The sequence below is a fragment of the Carettochelys insculpta genome, chromosome 1 (genome assembly GCF_033958435.1).
Source record: "Carettochelys insculpta isolate YL-2023 chromosome 1, ASM3395843v1, whole genome shotgun sequence".
In the NCBI taxonomy this organism is placed as follows: domain Eukaryota; kingdom Metazoa; phylum Chordata; order Testudines; family Carettochelyidae; genus Carettochelys; species Carettochelys insculpta.
The window spans coordinates 173167226-173189574 of NC_134137.1; the positions used below are offsets into that span (position 1 = coordinate 173167226).

Below are 22349 nucleotides of genomic sequence, written 5' to 3' on the forward strand. Positions count from 1 at the left end.
GCACCCCACAAGGCAGCCACCGCCTGTCTTGTAGGATGACCATCTGTTCTGTTTTGTCCAGGACACCTAGCGTCATCCCCCACCACCCCGTATTTGCCCTGGGGAGGTGTGATCACCCTATTCAGATATAGGCCTCCCACACCTTGCCCAGGGCCCGGCAAAGTCTGTTGCCAGCCCTGGAAGAGACTGAGAGTAGCCCTCTTGTCTCCATAGCCCTCACCTTGATAGCTTGGAGCCTCAGTTCAGAAGGGGTTGCTCTGGACTCAAATCCCTGCTCCAGCATGAGCTTCCAAAGCCAGCTGTGGGGCTAAATGTTCTAAGGGTCACATGCCCATGATTTTCCTGAAATCGACTTTTTTGATTGGCTGAGAAATTCCAAACATTTTTTTAGAACCGAATTGAACATTTTTCCTGTTTTTTTTTTTTTTCCTGGTTTGCTTGTTAAACCAAAAGATCAGTTATTCACCCATTTCTGCTTAGGGCCTTAATGAAAATGTCCTGGCTCTCTTTGTCTAGAGAGGGTCGCACTCCACACAAACTATAACAATCACGCCCACCAACAGGGTGTGGTGGAGGCAAATGGGGTAGTTGCCCCAAGGCCCAGCATTTCAAAGGGACATGGGGGTCTGGCCGTTGCCACTGCTACTTTGGAAACAGGTAGCAGCTGGAGCTCTGGGCCCCTTTGAAATGCTCTGTCAGCACTGTTCTGCTATTTTGGGTACAGTGTTCTGGTTCCGGAACCCTTCTCATGACAGGAGCAATGGAACCTTTGAAACAGGCCCTTACTTCAAAATAATTTACACAGTTTGCATTGTGCAAATTGCCGACATTATTTTGTGTTAGAACTGCAGTCTAGGTGCAGCCCAAGTGTCCTGACTCCCTTGATGCATGCCAAGTCCATTAGCTCACAGTGACCCCGACTGGGGAAGAAATATTATTCCATCCACGGCAATCTACCTACCTGTGCCCTCAAGCACAACCCCAGACACTTATCAGATAGCATCTTGTGTTCCACTACCTAGCCTATTCTAAAGAGAAAAGCAAGATGAAACCATCGTAAATTACTTACAAGAGTCTCTTAATCCCTATGCATTGATATAGTGTCAGAAATGTGGCTTCTGTCACAACTTTTGTGGCTTAGTGTCACCACCCTGGTCCAAGAAGAGTCTCAGGAGAACCCAGGCACTATCTCTGAGTACACTTTTGGGGTGCAAATTCTCTTGCTAGCACCCCATTCTGAGAACTGTGATCCTTCAGTCTGAATGCCTGGGATCCGTGACCGTGCCGATACCTCAACTATTTAAGCATGTCTTTTCCCAGAGTTCCAACCTTGAGGTTTCTCTAGCTTAGTTTAGTTCTCCAGGGAAACTGAATAGTTGAACCTGACTGGCATAGACCTTGCAAAGTTTTCTAGCACAATTATTCTTCGACAGCACAAGAGAGAAAGACAATAAGGAGATTTAAAAAAAAAAACAAACAACCCAAAACCCTGTATGTCATTCACTGCCTCGCTTCCTGAAGCATTCTTGGAGATTTGAGCCAGTGTCCTCCCCAGCCCAGTCTTCTAGGATCTTCCTCCCTCTACTCCTGGCTTCCTTTCTGGCCTGTGGAGAGAGACAGACCACCTTTCCATTACCTCTCAAATGACCGGTGAGACACCTTCCTTTTACAACTTCCAGACCTCTTTGTCAGGGGACACCCTTGTCAGCCATCATCAAGTGCCCCCACCAGGTGATTCTTTGCCAGGTTAGCACTCACTTAAGAGAATCACTTTTCTTGGTGTAGCCTCCTTCTTTGGCACACCCAGCGTATTGCCCACGTAGCCCTATTCAAATGATGAGTCCATTCATCCAATCCAGGCATACTGCCACAATGACCACCTATTACTTCCAGCTAGCTTTTCTTGGAACCCCCTGAGATCAGTTAATAGGCACCACAAGATTAAACAGCGTCACACACCATATTCCATAAACATGCTGCAGAAATCTCCCCCATTCACCACACCTAGCACTAATAAATTGCTTATATCGCATTTTCTTTCTGTTTGATTGATACCATGCTGACAGAGGAGGTAATCTGATACAATGCTAACTAAGGTGAGGGTAGGTATGAGTGACTCATGAGAAAAAATGGGAGGGCTGTGTTTGCCACAAAATGCCCACTAAGATTAATTTCCAAACCATCATTCCTACTTCACGATAATATATCTAAACTGAACATGGGTTACCCCAAAATAAATACGCAGGTGGAGCTTGAATACAAATTAGTCCTCCCAAGGTAAATGTTACCTGAAAAAGATTGGACAAACATATGGGTATAAAATCAGCTTTTGCTACAGATCTTCGCTCTATACTAATTGTTCTAACCAACCTGACGGTTCAGGACTGAGGACTACAAATGACAATGGAACTCAAGAGGTTCTGGTTACTGGCAACAGTCCTTATTTTAGGGCTCAGCAGCTTGGCTAATGGATACATACAATTAGGTAAGTGCATTTGCTTAATTTTTCTCATGTTCATAGCAAGCCAGATTAATCCAACCAACTAATACAGTCAAGGAAAGTCTTAGAGAAATCTTAATTGCATCTAAAGAGTTCTGTTCAACCAGAACGCTCTTTCTTGATTATTGTATGCAATCAGTGTTTGAAATCCAAACTGCCATTAGTCCTAAATTGAACTTCTATATTATGACGTGGTTCTGTAACAAGGCCTTTAGCTACTACTACAGCCAAATGCACAACGCTTGGCATTGCTAATTGGTCCTCTCATCACTAAAGACAATATTATAGGAGCTTTAAAACAAAGCTAAGGGCAAGTTATCAATGGACAGATCATGGAATTCTGAAGCAGTGGGGAAAAAATTCTTTGTAGTGGAGATGCAGAAACAACAGAAGTGCAGTCAGTGAATGGAAAGGAAAGTGTAACAATTCTCCTTTTTGGAAAGGAGAATTCACTAAAAATTCTATGAAAAAAACTGACACTTTATTGTACTCAGTTTTTATTGCAATTTTTTTTCCTCTGTATGATATAATTGAGTCTGCACTGGAAATGCTGTAGACCTGAAGAAGTGGGTCTGTCCCACAAAAGCTCATCACCTACTAAATTATTCTGTTAGCCTTTAGAGTGCTACATGACTGCTGGTTTACTTCATTGTACTCACCAGCAGTGTATCACATATGTAAATGCTTTGCAATTAAAAGCTCTGGAAATCTCAAGACAATAGCACTATTTGAACTAGTAAGGCCTGCTCGCATGAGCGAGATGGTTTGGTATCAGGTCAGACGACCGCAATTCATCTTGGCCCTGAAGGATCAATGAGATAAAGCACATGGTTACCTTTAAGTTAATAGAGCCCCTCACTTCAGGGGGAGCACACATGAGCTTAAAGGTGAGCATGCACATAAGTGCTTTGATGAATCTGAGCCTCAAGAAGATAGAAGGAATTTTTGTCACATTTAAAAATAAAAGAAAGAGCCATGTAACTGGGATGTTTGGGAAGGACAGAGCTAATGCAGGGACCGGTGCTGCAGGCATTGCTCAGTCAAAGCTCTCATCTAAACGAGCCCTGCAGGGAAGGTTATCGTCTAAAGGTTGCACCTCTCTTGTCCAGCACCCTCAGGACACGAGTGGTCCCAAAAGAGGTGATTTGCTGGATGAGGGGAGGTCAGGCCCCCCAGACTGCCTGGAGGGGACCCCACTTGTGCAAGGTTCCCCCACAGGGCTGCCAGTCTCCCCCATCCTGGCCAGGACCCCACTGCTGGTGAACAAGTGAGCTGAGGTGCAGGCTGTCTGACACAGGCTGCTGGGTTCCCCGCGACAGCTGGCTCCTCACCCTGGTGCTGCAGGAGAGCTCCCTGGACCTGGCCAGTGTCTCCACATCTCTGGAGCTGCTGGTGAGGCTCCAGGCCATAGCCAGGCTCCACACTGGCTCCCCGCTGCAGGTCTCTGGGTGGGGCTCCCAACTGGGACGGGGCTACCCACAGTGGGACTCCCCAGCCGGGCTCCTGGTAGTGGAGCTTCTGAACTGGCTCCCTGCATGGGGCTGCCAGGGGGGCTCCCACTCACCAGTAGAGCCCCGCTGCACCTCTCGGAAGTGGAACACTCGAGTCCGGCGATATCCATCGTCCTGCCAAGGGCTGTTGCCAGATGAGTGTTCTGGACAAGAGAGCTTCACCCTGTGGAAATGAATAAGCCAAACCAAGAGGGAACAGGGTCACTGAACTGTTTTCTCTGTTGGGATTGCAGCACTGGCAACGCTCACAGTTTAATAAGTATCTGGAGCTGTTTGATGCTTTTCTTTAAACCTCTCTTCTAGAATCATGAAAGCCTCAGCCATTGCTTGAAACACAAGTTTCCAGCCCTCCTGGTTGCAGAGAAAACTTGAAAATGTGGCCCAAATGTAACCAAAAGGCTCAGAAGCGAGAAAACTAATACAAAGAACCCAAATTACACAGTTGTTTGTTTGGGAGGTTTAAAAAAAAGAAATCTCATGTTTTTTTAAACCAGCGTAATGAGTGTCTGAGACCTAACTCTCAATTTCTGAACACTTGAGATTGGCGATATTGGGAATGTGAGTTATCATCTCCAAACTATTTTCTTATAGGAGGAGTAACAGCTGCAGCAGGAAACAACAGCAACATTTACAAAGAATTAACATTTTTATTAGGGCTCATTTTCTTACAACTGACATCACCATTGTTGTCAATGGTGACAACAATCAAAATGGACAAGAGATTGCAGTCAAAGAGGTGTTTGTTCCAGCAGTTTGGTTATAAAGTAATTATTATATTTATAGAAGCAATGTCTGATCTATTACCATTGCAATGTGAACTTGAGGCATACTGACAGTAAGGGATATATTTTGCCCTTGGATGCGTGAGTATTGAAATCAACATGAGCTTCGGTGTGTAAAGCCAGGTCTATACTAGAGGGTAATGTCAAACTAAGGCTATGTGCATACTAGGCATAGCAGTCAACTGCGGATAAACAATTTTAGCTATGCCAATTGTGTAGCTTAAATCGACTTAGCAGCAGTCGACTGCTAGGGCTGTCCTCATGGAAGGAGGTCGAAGGGAGTGTTTTCTCTCCCTCAACCTTCCTTAATCCTCACTGCTTGCAAGGCGTTCCAAAAATTGCCATTTTGCACATGCATGAAACAAAAGCCTGGATGATCGATGCTGAGTGGCTCAGTCTTCTGAGAGTGTGTGGAAGTGGGCTAAGGTATTCAAATCCAGTTACATGAATAGTGTAGCTGGAGTTGATGTACTTTAATGGAGTTAGTGTGGCATCTCCATTATGGGAGACAAATGAAAGGAACACTCACATTGGTACACCACCAGAATGAGAAGTGTAAGGGGAGTCAGAGTCAAGAGTGTGATCAGTGGTTGATTTAGGCCTGATAAATTAACCCCTCAGGGATCAATCCCCACAAAGCCAATCTTCCAGTTAGTGTAGAAAAGGCCTAATATAGGTAACAGACCACTCTATGTTATGCTAAGCTGGTGACGGGCGACGATCTCTCCCACCATCGGAGGCAACCCCGGGTGCTCGTTCTCTACGCCAATCGAGCAAGAGCTTATAACCGGTATCTGTTACCTCCTGTGTTGGTTCAACGCTGTTAGCGATACTGGAGTACCTCTCCAGGCGCGAGCTTGGGCGATTATTGGGACCCTGGGCTGCCCAGACGCCAGTGTTCCCGTTGGCTTTACTGATATAGTCCAAAGGAGAGGATAACCTCTACGTCTGGTACCAGCTCAGCTTCAGGAGTTGCCGGGTCAATGCCAGAAGTTGGCACAGAGCTGCCTTAGGACTCCCCTCTGGATTTTCTGTCAGGGTTTACTCCCTTAGCCTTGCTCCTTCCCAGGATAACCCACAAGGCAGTGGGGCATGGAAAACATGGGTACAGTCCCACTACCTCTTGCACCTCCCTGGGGCCACGTGTCCCCAAAGCTCCCTGTGACGACCACCTCCCCACCCCTCTGCCTCTCATCGGCTGCCATCACCCCCCAGATCCTCCCTCCCTCCCTCTCCCCCATCCACTCCCATGATTCTGACTGCACCACACTGCCCCCTATCAGTTCTCGTTGCCCCCAGGTCCCCCTTCCCCTGGCCTCGCCACACCTGGCCACATGCTGCTGCAGCCCCACGTCCTCCAGGAAGGCGCCGATCTTGCAGCCCAGCCACACCCTGGGTCCCACCCAAAGCCACCAACTCTTCATCTGGCTACGGCTGTCCCTGGAGCCCCACAGATCTGGTGCGGCGCGTGCATGCAGGGAGCGCAGGACTGGGCCTGGAAGCCATGTGATCTGAGCCAGCACGCCGCAAGCAGCCTCTGTGGGTGCTGCCATCCTCACAGCTGTACCAGATGCCCCCAAACCACTTGCCCACCACTGACATCCCTCAATCTCACCCCCTCACCCCGGCTCCTCATGCTGCAGCGGGTCCCACAGCTCCAGCCAGCAATTGGGGATGATGCTGCCTCTTACACCTGAAGTAGTAACTGGCTCCCTCTGAGCTCCCCCTCTAAACTCCCCTCTCAAAACTCCCTCCTGTTAGCAACCACCCTGCTCGCATGCACCCGGTCGCGTGCTCTCTGGTCGCTTGCCAGCGGGGTTTTAGCGCTCTGGCCTACTTAAGAGAGCCCCTCCCTCTGACTACCGCTCAGCCAATCGGCACACAGCCTGAGCACATGGCCTTTCAAACAAACAAACAGACAGCACAGCACTCCAAACACCGAACAAACAGACAAATCCAGGCCCAGAACCCCCAAACCCAGGCACCCACACACTCCAGAGAGCCACTCCAGTGGGAGGGGCAGGTGTGTACAGGATACTACCCCACATTATTACAGCTGGTCAGGAATTTCTGACTAAATGTTTTTTCACAGAAAGAAAAAAAGTCAATTCACCGAAACCGCTATTGGGAAAAAGTCAGTTTTGACTTGAAACATACTAACGAAAGTATCAAACTTGTGAAGCTGCACTGTCAACTTTCTCCAAACAAAAAATTTTTTGGGGATGGGCTCTAAGAATTATAATCCCTCTTGCTTCCTATTTTATAAATCAATCTCTAAACAAAGAGGTTTAGAATGGAGCTTCCTCTCTGGGCAGAGAATTCCATAATTACATGCATGGGGGTTTTTCACCTTCTGCTGAAGCATCTGCAACCGCCCAATATCCAAGATGAGATGCTGTGCTAGATGGACGGCAGGTCATACGTGGCAGAGGAATTCCTCGGCTCCTGTGTGCCCATTGACATGTAGAAGGTGAAGGTCGCTGTGCAAAATGGCTCTAAATCATTAAATAAAACTCATACAATCAATTAACTTGGACTTTGTTTTAAACAGCCCCGGAGCAGTGTGCGCTACAGCCAGCTGCCAGACTGAACTGCGGATATCCATACATCAGTGCGGAGGAATGCTACAACAGAGGGTGCTGTTTCGAAAACAGTATCCCTGACGTCGTCTGGTGCTTCTATCCTAGGGCATTGGATGGTAATAAAGCTATAGGCCTGTTTTCTCCAGTTCCCCAAATACCCAGAAACCTTCACTGTAGTATTAAATTTGCTCATTGTAATTAACTTAAATCAGTGGAAGGATGGGAGAAAATCTGTAGATAAAATATTTCTGGGCTGGGATTATGAGAGCGCCTCAAGGAGGCATAGGCCGTGTCTACACGTGCCCCAAACTTCAAAATGGCCACTTCAAAGTTTACTAATGAAGCGCTGAAATACATATTCAGCGCTTCATTAGCATGCGGGCGGCCGCGGCACTTTGAAATTGATGCGCCTCGCCGCCGCGCTTCTCGTCCAGACGGGGCTCCTTTTCAAAAGGACGCCGCCTACTTCGAAGTCCCCTTATTCCCATCAGCTCATGGGAATAAGGGGACTTCGAAGTAGGCAGGGTCCTTTCGAAAAGGAGCCCCGTCGGGACGAGACGGGCGGCGGCGAGGCGCATCAATTTCAAAGTGCCGCGGCCGCCCGCATGCTAATGAAGTGCTGAATATGTATTTCAGCACTTCATTAGTAAACTTCGAAATGGCCATTTCAAAGTTTGGGGCACATGTAGACATAGCCATAAAGTATTTGGGATTGGTTGGAGGCAGAGGGGGCAAAACCTTTAGTATATTTTTGGGGAACCTTCCAATTCTGGGCAAATCAGTGTAGACTGGGGGAAAAATAAGTGTCTGGTAAAGGCAGTGGCAAGGAGGGTGAGAAAGGAGAGTATCCACCTACATATTTGTATATTTATTTTTACATACACAGTAAACGCCATCTGTTCTTCCCCAGACTGCACATTTCTGGAGTCCAGTTTGGGTTTCTGACCTGGAAATTAATACTGATGGGAAAATATGGTGACCCTCTATGAAATATTAGAGCTGAGCAAAATTTGGAATTTTGCTCCCATAGGAAATCCTGACATTTCCACATTTTTCTTTTCCCACACTAGGCTGAAAAATGGAAATTTCTATTTGTTTATTTTTTGTTTAATTTGACAATGGAAATTCTAAAAACATTTGATTCTGTGTGGTTGAAAGGACTGAAATATAATATTTCAACAGTCCCAAAACCAAAATGTTTCATTTTGGTTTATTGAACTGAACCCAACTACTCAACATTAATCTGCATTTTCCCATTGTGGGACATTGCCTCTTGGGAGCTATACTTCATGAGCTTGATGTCCCATCCTCCCCTGGGCTTCCTGGACAGACATCATCTCACCTCACACACCCAGAGTCATGTTACCCCCATGATGCATCACACAGCTTGATCAGAGGGCAAACCACATGGCAATGTGGGAGTCGTAGTATTCCAGGGAGCCTGGCCCAAAGGAGAAGAGGGGACCCCCCCCACCTACAGCTCCCATAAGGTAGTGTATTGATAGGGAAATGCAGTTTCACGTTTCCTTGAACTCATTTAAAAATGTTTTGGATCAGTTCTTTAAAGCACAATATGCTGATCTGGGCTTCTCTTGTCCAAAAGGAAATACTTCATTTCAGTTTTTCTGCTAAAAAACAAAATCAACGGTTTTGCAAAAATCAAAATTCTCCTGGGGAAATTTAGATTTTGCTGAACCTTCTTTTCCATAAGAAAATCATTCCCAACTAGGGTTCTCGCTACTTTTCTCCATCCTTGTGCAGAATAAATTTTGTCATCAGCACCAGGCTGCAAGTGCTCTGATAATCAGCTGGACGGCACCTGAATCTTTCCTGGGCAGCCACCCAAGTGCTCAGCTTACCCGGAACACTGCTTTCCAACACACTAACAAACACCTTTGAAAATTAGCTAGCCTGGTCTTTGACATGGAATGGATCTATATTGATTTGGAGGCAGATATCAATGATGCGCTTTTGTTTTGTTTTGATTCTAGAGTGCGTCTTCTGAGCGAATCTGGCTGCCTCCACCTAAATTTCTTAAGCAAGAGGAGAACAAAAAGCTTTGCAATCTTCCACTATGATCGCCATTAATTATCAGCCCATTTTTGGCTTGTGTACTTTTGCTATTCAGTGAGATGGCTCACCACTGTTGCCTGCAAATGTTTCAGTACTTTACTATACTAAGCACATGTGCTAAAAAAATAAAAGCAGCAAACTAAAAACTTTATAGTATCTTCCTATTCGCCGGCAACTACCTTGGAGCTACAGTCTGATTTGTGCAAAGGAAAAGAGGGACTGGGAATCCCCCCAACTTCCCTACAGGGACTCTTGGATATAGGTATTTGTGAGCAGGTGTGTGGCTAGGTATAGGAAATGGGCAGATGTTTTACTTGCAATGGTAATAGCAAACAGAACACCTGTAGAATGTGTATGTGTTGTACAACTCTGAGGCACAAAAAAGCAGGCAGAGTGCCAAATGAGGCCAAAGCAAAAAGAGAAACATATAATCAGAACTTCTGAATGATTTGACTCTTGACAAGTTTTTCCAGAGTACGCTTCCTAGAAAGGTGTCCTTTTATGGAACTTCTGAAGATAGGCCTCACTACTGGGGAATTGTACTGCCTTAAAAACTACTAACTCTCTCTAGCCTCTTCAAAATAATTTTAAAAAGATATAGGAAAAAGATAAACCCTTATTGTGAAAGCATCTTCCCCAGGACCTTGTGCTTTTATCCTGCCTTATGACTTGGGATTTAAATAGCTAATACATTGAAAAAGTACAGAAGCACAGGAAATTCCTTTACTAAACATTTTCCTTCTTTTAAGTAGATTTAAAAAATAGTCATAGAAGGTAACCGTACACGTGTTGTATACAACATCTTGCACAGATGCCAGTAAAAGGTTTATGTTTTGGCTTAGTTTTATAGCATTCACCCTAGGGTCACATCTTGAAATAATGAATTTAAAAAACACACTAAACAACATTTTTGGGAGTCCTGATTCTCTTTGGTCTAGGAAGGGTTAGTTTTGGGGGCATGAGAAGTCCATAAGTACAACCCACACCTAACCTTTAAATTTTGCAAGCATACATAAATATAGTATAAAAGATGATCTCAGCTTTGATTGCAAAACTGTCTGGCCCTTGGCCTTAAAAAAGACAAACCCATTGTTAAGGATGAAACTTTGTCCATGTGATCTTTCTAAACCATCAATAGCTGCTTGTACCATCCAGGATCGGCTCTTTTACTGAGCTGTCAAAAATAACGGCCAAAAGTCTCTCCATTGTGAATAGCACTGGAGACCATTTCATCGAAGACCTTACTAACTGCGTCCTTGAAGTAACAGGTTGGTTTTTTTCCCCTTCCAGGGGAAGCATAAGAGTGTAAACATCCCAAGTGGCAAGGATATTAGCAAACTAACTACATAATAATCAAAAATTTGTTTAATGGAATGGTTAATACTAGGCTGTATTCAACATGTGTGCGCCTTCCAAAAGCTTTTTTTTTTTTTTTTTTTTTTTAATCTTGCATCCATCTAGCACCTGGCATCCCAACCAATACCAAAGCACTTTGCAAACTTAAACTGGGAAAAAAACTATAGGCTCCATCCTGCAGAAGGGCCTACACCTGGGGGTAGGCTTTTCTCATCCAAATAGGCCCACCAACTTCAATAGGATTAAGGATTCAGGTTGATGAGGATTTATAAATAATTTATACTAGGGCTGAATTTGGCCCAAAGAGAGATTAAGTGATTTGTTCAAGGCCAAACAGAAAGCCAATGATAACAGGGCCCAATTTTGATCTCATTTTAAATCTGAAGTAACTTCATTGGAGTGTTGCAAGCATAAATCAAGAAGGAACAACTGCAAAAATTATAAGCTTGCAGAACCAGAAAAGTATTACTAATATTGCTGATTTCACAGAATCACAGAATCCTAGGGCTGGAAGGGACCACAGAAGGTCATCTAGTCCAGCCCCCTGCCTCAAGGAGAATCAACCCCTACTAAGTCATCCCAGCCAGGACCTTGTCCAGCCGGGACTTAAAAACCTCAAGGGATGGAGAATCCACCACCACCTTTTTTCTAGCAGTGCCCAAAACGTGCAACGTACAAATACAACAGAGATCACAATCCCTGCCCGGAAAAGCTTGCCTTCTAAAAACACATTAACAGAGTTTGGAGGGCTTAGGAAAATGGTCAAAGGGGAACTGGCAACATCCTCAATGAAAGTTTTAAGAACTTTTGCACTATCCAAAATCAACTCCACAAAAGACACAATCAGCCAGTTCATTTCTTGTCAGCAGTAAGGCAGGAAAGACTTGAATGGGAAGGAAGAGACTTTGCGACCAGCTCAGGAAGGACGCTCCTTGCTTGGAGGCTTGTGTGGAAGAAAGCATAGCGATGCATATGGAAGATGCAGACAAATAGGATGCCCGGCCAGTCATCACAGGTAGAACACTGGGGTGGGGATAGGTGCATAATGGAAACTGTTCCGCAGCTTGACTATATTGGGAGACACCTTAAGTGCCATAATGCACATGGAACTCAACAATGAGCAATACATTACCTGGGATACATGGCAGAACTCCCCTGATGGGGTGTATGGGTCTAAGGGTACATCTACACTCTCTGGGAGAGTGATCAGATCAGGGTTGATCTTCTAGGGTTTGATTTTGCACACCTAGTGGGGAAGCATGAAATTGAACTCTCGGGGTCAACAGTTGACTCCTGTACCCCTCATTCTGGCCGACAGTGAGGATGGCCAGGTAAGTCAACCGTAGCTGGAGTTGCACATCTAGGATCTACTTTAAGATCTAGTGTAGACCTGCCCTAACAGCAGTTGTGAAATTCCAGATCACTCTCTGGTAATACAATTATCATTTCTGACTGAGAATGGACAGGGACTTAGGCAGTAATCTGAAAATAATCAAGCTTTATTTGATTTGTTACATCATCATAAATGTTCTCTATTTTCAGAAAACAAAGCCCTAATTTGGAAAATAATGCACATACAAAACTCCTACACCTAAGTATACAGAAATATACAAGGCTTATGTATCATTAAAATGCCCCACATCCTAAAGTTGGTACTGAGGTCTATTGTGCCAATGAGTATGAATTACAAAGGTAACAAGCAATCTGAAAAAGGCAAGGTTTATATATATCTAAAACAATGTAAATATATCACAGCGTGCAGGCAACAATAGTCTCTAAAGAAGCATAAACAAAATTGATTCCTAGTAATGCTTTTTGCATCACAGAAACAAATATATTAAGATATACAGTGTATGCACACTTTTGCACACTGATTTAAAGTGGTACTTGCATTGAATCTTGCTTTAAAAAAAAAGTGAAATAAATGCCAGGGTAATATCTCACAATAAGTCGACTGAGATCAGGTATTGCACAAACAGTCTAAAACAAGTTAGCTAGACTCCTAGCTACACCATAGGACTGATTTTTCTCTTTTAACACACAATATACTAAAAATGATCATTTTCCTTCCCTGACAGAGGGCAACACTAGAAATGCAATAGATTAACTTTTGTTTCACGAAAGATTTTCTCTCAGAGAATATTTTATATTAGAATTGCTGTGTTTTTCAAAATATTCCAACGGCTAAAGGCTGACATAATTACAGATAATCCAAGCAGCTTGATCTTCTGAAGTAACAAAAAGAAGTCATTACAGAATTTACTTCTAAATGTATTCCTAAAATAAGTAGTAATGGAGTAAAAATCCCACCTGTGATGCGAACCCAAAGATCTTTCAGGAACAAAGACTTCATCGTGTCTCGACAAAATATTTAACATACATTTTAGATATTTGGGAAGGAGAAGGTGGTGGTGGGACAGGAAGAACACCATTAAATCCAGAACTTCCATTTTGCAATAAAAATCAATGAATTTTGAAAGCACAGTTAGGATATTGGCACACATATGCTACTCTGTTTCTACACTGTATGGTGTGACATCTAGTGAATAAGGACATGATTCACTGAAGACCAAGGGTGAAATTCACCCTATGTGGAGACCTCGCAGAGGGTCTATGGCCCAGAGCCTAACAGGTAGGTTTCTAACACCCAAAGTCCTGGTCAAAGACCCAGTTAAAGTGTGGATAGGCCTTGTGCTGGCCCATGCACAGGAGCAGATTTTATCTCAGAACATTCAATTTGATCAGCTAGATTTTAAAAAAAAGACTTGGAAGAAAGTAAAGACCTATTGATGAAGGAAGACCTTTTATATGAGAAAAAGAATAAACTCTGCATCAGAAGTCAAAATTAGGGCTTGTGCTCTTCAGTACTTTTGTTCTTAGTAGATGTAATTGCTGCATGCAGGGTACACAAATCAATTGAAATGGGTCAGTGTCTGCCTGGAGATAAAACGAAGTTATTAGTATAAAGGTAATTGCAACTCATGGACATGTCCTAAGCACTATCGGCTCGAAGTGTGGCAAAGCCCTCAAGCACATGCTTAACTTGTAGGAAACAAGACTGACCTCAACAGGACTTAGCTACTCGCTCTATGTCTTCCCCGGGTGGCAGATCTAAGAGGCCTATCTGGTGACATGGCAGTGACAGGGGTTATACAATGTATGGATGGCATGTCAGAACCTCAGCCCTGCGTACTGATTAGCTCCAGCACAACTTTTAAACTGTTGTCAGTACTATCACACTTTATGAATGGTGCTCCATCGTGCGTAAATGATGAGAGCCCACCCGAAATACATACAGTTGAACAAACAGTTGATAGGTCGAGGCTCCATAGCACACATACAATACTTGTTTTCTGGCTGCCATAGGGGGCAGGGAGCATTGAATCAGGATCTGTCAATGCAGAAAGCTTTAGAACTTAATGTCCATGTTGTGTCTTAACCCCCTGGCACAAGCAAACAATGTAAAAAAACAGCAGACCACTGTTAAACCAAACAAGACTGACCATGCATCCTTAGCGACACTCTGGGGACCAGCTCCCAGAAAGGGTAATGGAAGTGCTGTTTGTCCAGTGAAGGTAAGATCAAGCCCCGTGTTTTCTCTGTTAATCAGAATAAGATTTAATAGCTCATGCAATAGTCCAGTGCAGTGCCAGAGTAAGGTTACTTCCTCTGTTAGCCTATACATAAGCAGAATCAGAGAGAAGCAACAGGATGTAAATTTGCTAATGGGAATTTAAGTAGAGAGCTGAAAAAGAGCTAAACAATCACTCTTCAGAAAAGACTGTTGATGTTAAAATTCAAAATAGTCAAAATAAAAGATATTCACATTGAGTTGGCAAAATCAGTGTAGACACTGGCTAAAAGCAGCAAGGAATGCATTGTCATTGGGGTTCCAAACTACTGGTGCAAATATGAGCATTGGCTCTTTGGGGTCGGAACACTAGGCTTTTGTTACATGCATTAAGAATGGGTTTCTGCACCGCTAATTTCATTGTTTATTACCCAGCTATTTGTGTTCACACTCATTCCCAAAGCCTGGAGTGAGCTGAAGGTAAGGCCTCCATCCAGGAAAGCATCCCTAACTCAGGAAAGAACTGAAGTGCATGTTTAAGTCCCACTGAAGTCAATGTGTCAAGCACTTGTTTAACTGCTTCCCTCACTAGAGATGTATTTAAGAACCCACAGAATCAGAGCCCTGGTTGCCAGATTGGGGTACTAAATTCTGGAAATGGGAGCTGGCAAGTGCTGACTAGCATAGCTTTACCCTGGCAAACAAACCCAACTATCTGAAAAAGCTGGGAATTACTTACCTACACTCTTGCTGCATAAGGGCCTGATCCTACCTTCATTGACATGAGTGGGAATCGCTGTCTCCCCTGACATCAATGGGAGATCAAACCCCAAACATGAAAACCCGCTGTCTCACACAGCTCATAGGACTATCTTCAACACTCTGAATTAGCTACTTTCACAGCTCCCAGGGCTTGATTTGTCCACTAGCAGTGCTCTGTATTTATGTCAAATTTTGTATTTATATCCCATTTCAGGGCCATGAACAAGTAGACAAGTTTAGGAGAAAACAGAAGAGCTTAGTAAGTTGAAAAAAGGAGGCACATGTTTGTCAGGCCACCTAGGAGGAGGGGAAAAAGGATTTTGAGTGGGGCTGTGTTCACAGACACAAGCTGCAATGTCTAATCTCTCTTCTTGAGCCTTTTACAATGCTCAAACACAAGGGTCACAGGGCAAGAGCGAGCAGGGAAGTAAAATTACTACAGCATGCATAAATATAACTCTTAGTTCACCGCACTTATGGCTGTAAAAAACTAAGCGCTCCTTTCTTTAGGCTCACACAGCAAGGCGCTTGCTATCCGGAGTGGAAAAAAGTCTAAGTATAAAAACAATGTTTTGTGAAACAAAATTACGCCATTAGAAGAACCACTTGTTTTACAGAGAGCTCATAGAAAAATATACCATCTTCAGCATGATAGAGTCTTCCATCCCTCTCCCGCCACTTACTTTGCACTGTAATAAAGAGTTTTAAAAGTTATTTTTTAGTTGGGGCTCACTCTGGGAAATTAACACATTACATGAAGTCCAGGTCTACCCTACATGGGCTCTAATGGCAGAGATACAACACTGTTGCTCCACTGGCACAATGCCATAGTATAGGGGCAGCCCACAACAATGGAAGGCAACTTTCCATCATTGTAGAAACACCAGCACCCTGACAGAGGGTAGCTATGTTGACGGAAGCAGACTTCAAATCAACCTAGTCGCAGTTACATTTGAGAATAGGCTGGCACAGCTATGGTGTGGGTTTTCTTGCCTCTGAGCAACATAGCTATCCTGACTTCAATTGCCAGTGTAGACCAGGCCTCTGTATAACAAATACACTTTTAACCACAGCCTTTGAGCCAGAGCAAGAGAGAGACATGTCAGCTTTCTGGGCAGCACGGCGCCGGTCCAGCACAGTTTTCAAATGTGTGCGCCACTTTAAAGACGTGAGTAGTCCAAGAAGTGAAAGGGACAGCTCACAAGTGGAAATTAAGCATGTACAGAGGTGCTTGGCTGGAACTGAGTTTAAGGGAACCTGATTAGCAGGGAATAGCTCCATCTAACATAGATGGGTATCTGAGAAACTCCTCCTTTTGCGAGAGCAGTCAGAGCAGATGGTATACCACCACACCATTTCCAAAGGGAAAACGTGGCAGTGATCAGTAGACTTCTCCCTTCTGCAGTCACACAGACACTGATGCAAGACACTAGGATCCACCCAATAGTCTGCCACACAGAGTACTGTGACGGGCTGTCCTCTTCATGCCAGACCTGACGGGACTACGATGGCCATTGGGCCAATCTACCGCTTAGGCTGCACTTGGAAGAGGAGCTAGGAAATAGGGGCTAAATATGAATGAGGAATGGGGGTGGGGTGGAGGTCAACATAAAGCCCAGCAGCCGAGCGTAGGTAGGGGCTACAGAGAGATAGCAAGAGGCTGCAGTCACTCGGGTGGGAGGGGAAGAAAGAGAAGGAAAGGAAAAGAAGTCACCCAGGGAAACAATGGGAAGTGTTAGGACTGTGCAGACTGACCTGCTTGTTGTTTCCTGGGCTGGAACTCATTATGGAGGGTGGGCCTGGTCTCCCCTACCAGCCACTGGGGAAGTGGCACAGTTAAGGAACAGTGAATGGGAACACTGCCAGGGACAGTAGGTCCTGAGACACTTCCATACCCTGCACATGGAAGACATCAACCTGGTTGGAGGGCCAAGCCACGAAGCAAGAACAGATCTGTCCCAAGAGGGTGAGGTTCAGAGAGAGTGATGGAGTGCAACAGCAAAAAGTAGATTGCTCTGGCAGAGCCAGTCCCCAGGTGTGGGCAGAAGGAGGCACCGCAGCATTGAGCGCCCAGCGATGTGCTAGACACAAATGTTCGCCGCCTCACAGGCAGCAGCTTGCCAGCTATCCTGGTTTGTAGGTTTCTTCCTCTGTATTCAGGCTTCAGACAACATGAAACATCTGAAGCATTTAAAATTTTTTAACTGGTTCACATAGAGCCAAAAGTAAAATGATACAAACCAAACGCACACAGATCTGGGAAACAAAACTCAGAACCCAAGAGAATGCTGAAATAGATTGACTTTTTTTAAATCTAGTTAGTTAAACGTGTGGTAGGGACTTGATGAACAGACACAGGTTATTACACATAAATTTGTGACTAAATTACTTGTCTCCCTTTAACTAGAATCAACGGTCAAAGACTTCATTTCTTATTTTTAGATTGATGAAAATACGAGCGCCTTATTTACGTAGGACAATAAGCTTCCTTAAAATTCATTTATTTCGTGGGATACTACAGTATGAAAATATACCATAGAATACTCATTTTTCACCCCCACCCCCCTTTTTTTGTTTAACAGAAAATGATTGGATAAACATGTCTAACAAAAAAAGAATGATAAACATATTTCAGACCAGGCATTTTTCTTGGGAACACCAATGGAGGGCAGCAAGCGTTTAACAGAACAAACTAACAGTACGTGACACTAAAACACGAAGATCTGCAAACACGACCAGACAGTGTTCTAGAACTCTCACATTCCTAAACTGAACTACATAGTTTGAATAGGTTAATACTGTTGTGCATCTATGGGACATCATCCAGAAAGTCACCTTTCACCTTACTCTATAATTTGGTAAGCCATACACTATTACCACTTTGGTATTTTGTAACTGAAGTGTTGGTAAATGCACAGTATGTGCTGTGACTACAAATCTATTTGTTTAATATCATATACGTCAAGACCGATCCCTCTCAAGATGAGAGCTAGACAGCTTGTAACAAATGGATAAGCTGACAAATGTTCAAATGTTTGCCTGTTCATGAGTAGTCTGTGAACAGCCTGTAATATTTACAAGTTTGTTCACAGTCTTGAATTGTGTGAACAGGGTTTTGTGAGAGCAAATTGTCCATAAAAAAAGAGTTCGTTTATCTGGATTCCTCTACATACCCACCATTCCTAATTTCCTATATGGGACAGACATATAGGCCTTAGGGTACACATAAAGGCCTCAATCCTTCAAGTGGCCACAAATGGGCCTGCTCAGAGCCCTCCAGGTTCAATGTGACTTTATACATGTGCAGCAGATGGCCACATTAGGGTCATCTATACAGAATTCTGTATATCTCTTATTATATTTCTATGGTAAAAGTTTTCATAGAAAAATCTGACTTGTAGTAAAAACGTACAGCTTGCTTCCCTGGGAAATGTAGATTCAACTTCAGTCATCTAAAAATATTTCCAGACAAATGGGGTTTAATATGGAGAAGTGCCTGGAGTTCCTAAAAGACAGTCTATAAATTGTGGCTGTTAGTGCTTCACAGACACAAAGGATCCCTTCGTAGCTACTACAGCAAATGTTGGTCCAACACTGAGCTGCCTCTGATTTCATAGGAGCTTTACTGAAGGATAGAAGCACATCAACAGAAATAATGCTGCTACAAACTTAGTGATAACAACTCAGATTTCCATTACACCAAAGTAAATACACAGTAACAATGTGGGAGTCAGTTGGAGTGAAGCTAAGATAGATAAGCCCCAACATGACTGAAGTCAAAGCATAAGACAGTCCACTCTGGGTGAAATCCTGACCCCAACAAAACTACCACTTACTTCATCTGGGGCCAGGATTCCATTCTGAAGTTTGAGAAGATGAATTGTGTGAGAGCACAAAATTAATCCAAGCGCCACAGAATGGTTTAATCAGTCATTGGACCAATTCCCATGTGGCTTACGTAAATTAGACTGGCAGAAAACCAGAATGACTGGCTGCATTATTTATATCATATCACTCTGCCCCTGCATACACTAGGGAGAATCATCTATATAGTTCATTGCATAAATCTTTAAACAAACAATTCCATGCAAATAGTCAAATATTCTAGTTCAACATGCTATGCTTTTAGACTTTGAACTATGGGATAGCTCTTGCTTTCATTTGACTTTTCCATTGTATTTTGAAACATCACAGGCTTTAGGGATATACTCTACTTTCACAATTTGTGACAAAAAACAGCTTTGGAGCTCATTCCATTTGCATTCACAGGAGGTAGTTCATGTGGACAACAAGCACAAATTAGCATGTTGATGACCACAAATAAGATAGGCTTAAAAGACATTGCAAAACCAAGTTAAAAAAATAAAAATTTGTGGACAGCTTAAACATTCCTAAAACAAGAAGTCCTCTGGCACCTTATAAACTGACGAATTTTAGAGCATAAGCTTTTGTGGGCAAAGACCCAACTCCCACCTAGTATGATGAGAGTAAGGGAATGTCGAAGTGTGGTACTTATTTGGAAGCTGCCTTCATCTACACGGTCAATCTGCAATTCAGAGTCTGTACTTGAAATTCATGCAGATGCCATCATGCTAATGAGGCATGAATATGCTCATTAGTGCGCTTCATTAGCCTGCTTCGAATTGCCTCATTACAATGCCCCCTCTGATGTGATGGGGCGAGCGTAGAAGGAGCCTTAGTCTGTAAGGTGCCACTGGATTTCTTGTTATTTTTGGGGATACAGATAAACACGGCTGCCCCTCTGCTAATCATCTGTCCTCTTTTTTCAACATATGAATCACAGGTTTAAAGTTTTGACTCTGATTTTATCTTTTTTACTTAGTATTATAGTTTGAGTCTGAGACCATCTCCTCAAGTAAATCGAAATTTAGATACACAAATAATGACATGTATCACTGTGAATGTTTTACATATTATTGGTCCCAATTTAATTTCAAAGATGACCCGCCCACACACGCCTTTCCCCACCAGCCTCCAAATGAAGCAATAATGCCACCTTCTTTGTATTCCCCCCAGTCCCACTAGGGACTTTACTGAATTTTAATAACCATAAGCCATGTAAAGATTTCATTTTAAAGCTCTGGCTATCAGGACAAAAATCATCTTATCACAGACATGGTTTTCATAGAGGAAAGTTCCTGGAACCACATTGTTGTAGTTACAATGTTTCTGAACTGAAATTCTCCATTGTAAAATTCCCTTCTATTTCTTCTTCCTAGGTAAAGCTAGGAAGCATTACAAAAACTTGACCCATTCCAACTAGACTGATATAACACTATACATCCACTAACCCAATATGGTCTTCTATGAGCTGGATCATAACAGCATCTAAGTGGGACCGGACACCAGCCTTCCATAAAAAGACGACAACAACAGTCCTCTACTACATGTCTAAGGTTCTTCCTATCAGCTCGTTTCGTATAGTTTTCCTTTACCTCTCTGCTTGGATTTTGTATCTGAGAACAAAATAGGCAATGAGACGCAGAGAGATGAAGAAAATTCCAAGCACAATGAAGTCCAGGTAAAGTTTGGCATTTTCTACATCCAGTTCTCTCAGGATGGCCTCTGATTTTTGAAAGTGGCAAGTATCATCTTTATCGCAGTGGAGATCTTCTCGATTCAGCCCATAGATGGAGAGGATAACTCCCTCAAACCCATACCTGGAAAAGAAAGGGTGGATTACAAGGCAAAATTCTAACTAAGGCAAAAATTGCTCATTTTTTCAGATGCACTCAAGAGGGAAAACACTCATAATTAGAGCTCAGATGGTAAATACTGAAGAATTAAATACTGACCTCAGAGGCAGAAAGTTTAGGTCAGCTTGTCTCCTCGGTTGCATCTAAGCAAAATCACACTTCAATGAGTTTTGCAAGGGTGCAACAGAATTTTGCCTTGAACAGAGCATTCAAAAAATCAATACTGTCAACTTTCCCTGAGGGAGAACATTACTTTAAAAAAAAAAAAACAAAACAAAAAAAACACCTGGAACATGTCATCCTTACTGTACTCTGCACATTTCTCATGGTGCACCTGCACCAAGAAATTTCCCAACACTCCCCTGTCTAACCTGCATTTGGTCTCATTTATGACCTGATCCTGCAGCAGATATACTAGCATGGATCCTTCTGTGGGACTAATTTCAACATCCCAGCATCTGATTTCAGTGGGGCTCCACATGGGTTGGCCTGGGACTTTAGGAAGAAAACTGTTTCTCCTCCACGAGGACTTTGGACTCCAGCTACCATCCCCTTCCTCACAGATTTCTGGGTTCCAATAAGTGTCTGGATATAAGGACTGAACTTGGTCTGATAAGTTTGCAAACAAGGACAGAGTTTGACATGGGTTGTCTTTAGAGTTCTACAACTGGGAAAGCAACTATTTTTCCCACATCACATGGACTTAGGAATATATACAAAAGTTTGAGTAGGCATTTTCTACGCTCCCTTAGGTCACCCTGCAACGTCACCTTCCCGACTCTCTTCTTCTGGAGTAAACCCACTGGATGCCTACAGCAGGAATAGTAGTGAGTAAACTGGAGAAACAGGACTTTATTCAGAAGATCTGTTTGAACAGTCAGTGAGATACGCTGTGAGAGGCACAGTAAAATGCTAACTAAGCCTCCAAAGTGAAATGCTGGCAGTCTCATCAGTCTTGTTATCGACACTTTGTCCTGACTTTCGTCTGTCAAAGTAACTACTGGTCAAAATTCTCTAGTCTGGCACACTCTGGTCCCACAACATCCATAATCCAGCATGATTTTAAGACAGACAGATGTCCATTTATCATGAGTGTGGCCAAGTTTCCTGTGGTCCCATGAAGTTTGGTTACAGCCACCAGTCCTGGTTCAGTGTTCTGTGCTGTTATCTAGCTGTAATTTACCCCATAAATGGTCTCTTAAGAGCCCACTAAGCAGTGGAAGTGTTGGTGATGCTGCTCGAATATATTGACCTCCTGTGGATCAGCAACTTTCTGGTTCAGCACCTGTCAGGTCTCAAAGGTGCTCAACTAGAGAGGTTCAACCTGAAGTCTAACCACTCTGCAGACTTACATGTTGTGTGCACTCCCACTGAATTTAGTGCAACCGAGCATGGCATAAAATCAGCACAGATAACATATAACTATAATATATTACAGATAAACTATACAGATTAGAACTCCCATATCCAGCTCTCTCTCTCATCCAACAATATC

General features: G+C 43.5%; 2 protein-coding genes across 3 annotated transcripts in view; one reads left to right on the top strand and one right to left on the bottom strand.

Annotated features, from left to right (window-relative positions):
* Positions 1 to 2403: 2403 nt before the first annotated feature.
* Positions 2404 to 9380, top strand: LOC142010392 (trefoil factor 3-like). The gene is made up of 3 exons (XM_074988755.1): positions 2404 to 2485; positions 7345 to 7491; positions 9367 to 9380. Exons 1-3 carry the CDS (start codon positions 2404 to 2406, stop codon positions 9378 to 9380), a joined length of 243 nt encoding a protein of 80 aa, XP_074844856.1.
* Positions 9381 to 12283: 2903 nt separating this feature from the next.
* Positions 12284 to 22349, bottom strand: part of ABCG1 (ATP binding cassette subfamily G member 1) — an 83085-nt gene continuing 73019 nt past the window's right edge. The window contains exon 15 of one of the 2 annotated variants that reach the window (XM_074995664.1): positions 12284 to 20818. In XM_074995664.1, the coding sequence (XP_074851765.1) occupies positions 20590 to 20818 (229 nt within the window). In that variant the 3' untranslated portion in view covers positions 12284 to 20589. The remainder of the gene's footprint in view (positions 20819 to 22349) is intronic. The other variant, XM_074995673.1, reaches the window with a different exon arrangement.

Coding starts and splice junctions, on each gene's coding strand:
- LOC142010392 (XM_074988755.1), top strand. CDS start 2,404: ATGGAACTCAAGAGGTTCTGGTTACTGGCAACAGTCCTTATTTTAGGG. Junction 2,486..7,344: donor TAATGGATACATACAATTAG/GTAAGTGCATTT, acceptor TGTTTTAAACAG/CCCCGGAGCAGTGTGCGCTA.